We start from the raw sequence: 6000 nt of genomic DNA on the forward strand, positions 1-6000 counted from the left end.
TGGGAATAAGTAAAGAGATGTCCCTGTGTGGATCTCATCCCCAAAGTAGCCATGCCACTCAGCACAGATGCTCTCAGACTATGGTACTGGAGCATGCAGCAGGCAGGCTCCAGCCCTCCCTCCATCAGGAAGAAACCCACAAGGGTCACCCCTGGCTGGTGTCAGGCACCTTTTGAAATCCACAAGTTTTGTTCAGATTGGCAGGACCCTGAGTTTATGAAGGATGTGGAGGCAGCCACAGGGGTGGACCTCGGCTCATCAAAGTACAGCAAGAAGGGCAAAGGGAAAAAGAAGAAGCACCCCAATCTCACTGACCTTCGAGAGCATGCCAACACCACCAGGGCCCGCCTAGAGAAGAAGATCTTTGCCAAGTAAGAGCTTGTCACTGGCTAAGGCCTCGGACTTTGGTCTAGGATATGTTGGGGGAGAGCCACCCAAGTTGCCAGGAGCTTCTGGTGATTGTATTAATCAAGGTGATAACCAGGATTAACCATCACAGTGACCTCCAGCCCTGACAAGAGACAGGCCATGCCAAGAGCTGGTTGGGAACAGAGCTGCAGCTGGGTTCCTTTAGTACTCTTCTTAGGAGTCCACAGCCTCCTCTCTGTAAGTAGAGCCAGTTCCAGCAAAATGGTCCTAAAAGGCCACATGCTTACTTTGCTGTGCCCTGGGTAACTCCGCTCTGTACTGAGGTTACAGGGGTCACCTCAGGGAAGACAGACATAGTGTCCAATACTGCTGGGTCCAGACACTTCATCAGTAAGCTCCTTGGTCAGCCTTGGGTGAGGTGGAGGCTGGGCCGAATAGGCCTCCTGCCTTCTCCTTTTTCTCTTTCTGCTGAATCCTCTGACCTCTAGACATGAGGCCCATGTTCACTGTGCCTTCACCCTGGGGTGCAGTCTGGGATGACCAAGTGTGCTCTTGCAATTGCCTTCAGGACTGGGAGATACAACCAAGGCCCATGGTGGGTTATAGCTCAGACTGGTGAGCCCCATTCTGTCTGAGCCCCACCTTATAGAAGTCCAATACCCAGTGGAAGCCTTTATGAGGTCCAAAGGCAGCAAGCCAACCCAGGACCCCAAGTCTTGTCAGGTCCTTAGTCATATCTTACTTTGCTCTCTCCATAGGGCAGCTGTGCAGAGAGTAGTTGCTGCCATGAACCAGATGGACCAGAAGAAACATGAGAAGTTTGCAAACCAATTTAATTATGCACTGAATTAAAGGGGTATGGGATGAATGTGCTGTGGTCCCCTTTGGCTGTCAGTTCTTTTACTTCCACCAGTTTACTAGGATAGGAGCATAGGGTTAGGTCTGGGTAGAATCAGAACTTAGTGTTTATGTATGTAAGTAACAATGGAAAATGGTATCTTAAAATGCCCTCCAGTAGGCCAGGGAATGTAGCTTAGCAGTAAGGCCAGGGTTTGGTTTCCAACAATTTTAACCATGCATATGGCAACACACTTAAAATTCCAGCTCTTGGGGACATAAACAGGACTGTGAGTTCTAGGTCAGTATGGGTTACAGAGCAAGGCTGCTTAAAAAACAACAAAAAGATATATGAGGTGATGCACACCTGTAATCCTGGCACTTAGGAGGCAGAGCAGGAGAATCAACACAAGTTAAAAACTAACCTAGTATATTTAGTAAGTGACAGGCCAGCCAGACTTTGTAAGGAGAGTGTGTTTCCAGGGGAGGAAAAGCCCTTCAGAATAGCTTACCGCATTGGAGTCGGGTAAAGGCAGGCACCCCATCTGGTTGTAAGTCAGGTCTTGAGCAATAAGTGTGTTCCCATTAGGGCTGTGGACTTGGTGATGGCTTTAGAAACCCACCCTTTCATGCACACATTGTTTAATACAGATGTACAACTCCTAGTACAGAGCTCTGTGGAATGGCTCTTTTGAGCCCTAACTCATATATGCAGCTTACCTAGTACATGCACAGTACAATGACACTGTCTGCTTCCAGAACTTTATCCCCCTAGGACAAATTGCTTACCAACCCCACTTCAAAGCTCCCTTTCTGTTGAGGATTTGTGTTTTCTAGAATAATTGGGTTTGTAGCTTTTTGTTTTTGTGTTTTGTTTTTTTGAGATGTGGTCTCTTTATGTAGTTCTGACAGTCCTGGAGCTCACTATGTAGACCAGGATGGCCTCGAACTCACAGAGATCCTCCTGCCTTTGCCTCTTGAGTACTGAGATTAAAGGTGTAAAGGCATGTGCCACCACTCCTGGGTGAGTCCATAGCCTTTTGTTTCTGGTTTCTTTCCCTTTATTTTAAGGTTCTTACATGTTGTAATACATAGCAATACTTCATGTCTACCAGCCAACCCTACACAGAGAGAATACTACTAGAAGCAATACTTTGGACCGAAGAGAGGAATAAGCAGAGTTAAGAGACTACAGAAAGAGCCAGGCATTGGTGGCGCACGCCTTTAATCCCAGCACTTGGGAGGCAGAGACAGGTGGATCTCTGTGAGTTTGAGACCAGCCTGGTCTACAATAGCTAGTTCCAGGACAGCCTCCAAACCCACAGAGAAACCCTGTCTCGAAAAAAACAAAAACAAAAAAAGAGAGAGAGAGAGAGACTACAGAAAGAAAACAAGTGAAGCTGTAATTATGAAATCATAAAACAGGACAAAGAATACAAAGAGCAAAACAACAGTAACCAACACACACCTTTAAATGATAACTCTATAATGACCTCAGCTCTCCAATCAAGAGATACTGGTTAGTTGAATGGATTAAGAACTCACCTTCAAAGATCAGGGATACCTTGAAGTGAAGGATGGAAAAAATAGTCTAGCAAATGGGTCCAGAAGCAAGTAGGTATCACTACCTTTCTATTTTTATTTTTTTCTATTTTTATTTTTTAAGACTTTTTTTTTGTCTCACTATGTAGTTTTGGCCTGCTGTATAAACCAGGTGGGCCTTGAACTCACAGAGCTCTGCCTGCTTCTGCCTTCCAAGTGGTAGAATTAAAGCCATGTGCCACCTTGATTAGTCAGTATTGCTGTTTTAATATCTGGCAAAATAAGCAGGTGGTGATGGTGCATGCCTTTAATCCTAGCACTTGGGTGGCAGAGGCAGTTTGGTCTGTATAGTGAGTTCCAGGACAGCCAGGATTACATAAAGAAACCCTCTCTTGAAAAACATATATATTTCAGACTAAAATTAATCAGAAAAGATAAAGAAAGACACTTCATTCTAACCAAGGACAGTTGACCAAGAATACATTACAGTTCTGTATGCACCAAACTCTGGCCCACCCAATTTCATAAGAAACATACTATTGAACTTAAAGACACAGATTACTCCAAGTCAGTAGTAGTGGGTGATTTCAGTACCCCACTTTCTCCAGTAGACAGGTCATCTGGATAAAAAAAATAAACAGAAACATCAGAATTAAGTGATATTGTACATCAAATGGAACTAACCAATATATACAGAATGTTTCACCCAGACACTAAAGAATATACATTCTACACAGTAGGCCATGGACACTTCTCTAAAATAGATCACACCAGGAGTTGGTGGCACATGCCTTTAATCTAAGCACTCGGGAGACAGAAGCACTTAAGTTTGAGGCCAGCCTGGTCTATAGAGTTCCAGGACAGCCAGGGCTACACACAGAGAAACCCTGTCTTGAACAGCCACCCCCCAAAAATCAGAAAAGCACTAAATAAATGACTTAATTATGTAATTCAATAGTTTGGAAAAACAAGAACAAATTCCATTAGAGAGGGATAAGTAAAAATAACAGCATAAATTAATGAAATCAAAAGAAAATACAGAGAATTAATGAATCTGAAAGTTGATTCTTTGACAAGCTATCAGCAGATCCTTGGTCCAACTAACCAAAAGAAGCAAAGGTATGATTCATATTAAAAGAATTAGAGTTGAACAGGGAAACTCACAACAAATACCAGTGAGATTCAGAGTACTATAGGGAATACTTTTAAAATCTATTGGTCATTAAGTTAGAAACTTTAGAAGAAGTGGATAAGACACATATGGTGCACCTACATGCAAGCAAAACACTCATATGCATAAATTCTTTAAAGAATTTTTATTTTTTATGTTATTGGTGTTTTGCCTGCATGTATGTCTGCACCATGTTTATCCTGGTTTCTACAGAGGCCAGAAAAGGCAGGTCAAATCCCCTGGAACTGGAGTTACAGTCGTTAGCGGTTTTGTGGGTGCTGGGAATTAAACCTGAGACCTGTGGGAAAGCAGCCACTATTCGTAACTGCTGAGCCATTTTGTATCTAACCTCTCAGGTTTGGTTTGGTTTTGTTTTAGTGGAAAGTATACCTTATAATTTTGATTCTCACTTTTCTAATGACTAATGGCAGTCATTTGTGTTTATTGGCCACTTGTATCTGCTCAAATAACTTCCCGTTTTCAATTGGGTTGTCTTGTATGAGTTTCTGTAGATGTTCTAAATGCTGCATTCCCTATGTAATGTTTTCTCCTTGTCTTTTCACCTTGATAGTTCCCTTTAAACTTCTTAATCTTTTTAAAATTACAGTGTGTGTGTGTGTGTGTGTGTGTGTGTGTGTGGATACACACATGCATGTATGGAGGTCAGAAGACAGCTTTAAAGAGTCCATTCTTTCCTATAACCATATGAGTCCTGGGGGTTGAACTCAGCATGTGCCTTTACTCACTGAAACCATCTTACTGGCCCCAAAGTTTTTTATTTTAATAAAGTACATTTATATATTTATTTTTGCTGTTTGTGCTATTGTTACTATTTCTAAAATATTGTGTGTATATATATATATATATATATATATGTATGTGTATGTATATATATATGTATGTATTTATATGTATATGTATTGCTCAATTTACTCCTAGGTGTTCTTCTAAGATTTTTATTTATTTTGTTGTTTTGTTTGTTTTGTTGAAACAGGGTCTCTCTACATAGCCCTGGCTACACTGGAACTCACTATGTAAACCAAGCTGGCCTCAAACTCTGCCAGTCTCTTGCCTCTTGAGTGCTGTTCTTCTGAGAATTGTATAGTTTTAGCTCTTACATGTAAAGTTCTGACCCTTTTTGAATGAGGTTTTGTATGTACTGTGAGATAGACCAGCTTTATTGTTTGCATTCAGGACTATAGTTGTCCTTGCACCTTTACTGAAAACATTACCCTTTACCGTTAAATCATTTTTTTGATTGCTAACCATTATAATCATTGGCCATTGTCTTAGTTAGGGTTATTATAGCTGCGAGGAAACACCATGACCAAAGAAGGTTGGGGAGGAAAGGGTTTATTCCGCTTATGCTTCCACGTCACAGTTCATTATCAAAGGAAGTCAGGACAGGAACTCAAGCAGGGCAGGAACCTGGAAGCAGGAGCTAATGTAGAGAGGTCGAGGAGGGGTGCTGCTTATTGGCTTGCTCAACCTGCTTTCTTGTAGAACCCAGGGTCATCAGCCCAGGGATAGCATCTCCCATAGTGGACTAGGCTCTCCTCCATCAATCACTAATTAAGAAATACAGGCTTACCCTGCAACCCAGGCTTATGGAGGCATTTTTCTCAATTGAGGCTCCCTCCACTTGGATAACTCTAGCTTGTGTCAAGTTGACATAAAACTAACCATACACCTGGATGTGGGCTTGTGGTTTGTTTCCTGTTTCTTTTCCCATTGACATCCACAGCAATGCCAAGACTGTGGCTCTTAATTACTGTAGCCACATGGTAAGCTTTGGATCAGATAGGTTCGAGCATTCCTGCTGTTATGCTTTTAGATTTGGCTTTTCTGAGTCTGTATATTTCCAAATGAATTTTAGGACCAATTTTTCACTTCCTGCCTTATGTCCCAGGAGATAAAATTTTGATAGGGATTTCATTCAATTTAATATCACTTTGTGAAATTGTGACCTCCTAATACTAAGACTTATGAGTCATGAACTTCTGGTAGCATTCCATTTAATAGAATTGTCTAATTGCAGTGTTTTATAGTTTTTTATATGTCACTTGTGTTTTTAAATCCCT

At 41.7% G+C, this 6000-nt stretch overlaps 1 protein-coding gene across 5 annotated transcripts in view; it reads left to right on the forward strand.

The window, feature by feature from the left end:
- Positions 1-4724, forward strand: part of Uvssa (UV stimulated scaffold protein A) — a 40307-nt gene extending 35583 nt beyond the window's left edge. For 4 of the 5 annotated variants that reach the window (XM_035452587.1, XM_035452588.1, XM_035452586.1 and 1 more), the window contains 2 exons: positions 197-371; positions 1128-4724. In XM_035452587.1, the coding sequence (XP_035308478.1) occupies positions 197-371; positions 1128-1221 (269 nt within the window). In that variant the 3' untranslated portion in view covers positions 1222-4724. The remainder of the gene's footprint in view (positions 1-196; positions 372-1127) is intronic. The other variant, XM_027387215.2, reaches the window with a different exon arrangement.
- Positions 4725-6000: the final 1276 nt, after the last annotated feature.

This window comes from Cricetulus griseus (genome assembly GCF_003668045.3).
Source record: "Cricetulus griseus strain 17A/GY chromosome 1 unlocalized genomic scaffold, alternate assembly CriGri-PICRH-1.0 chr1_1, whole genome shotgun sequence".
In the NCBI taxonomy this organism is placed as follows: Eukaryota; Metazoa; Chordata; class Mammalia; order Rodentia; family Cricetidae; genus Cricetulus; species Cricetulus griseus.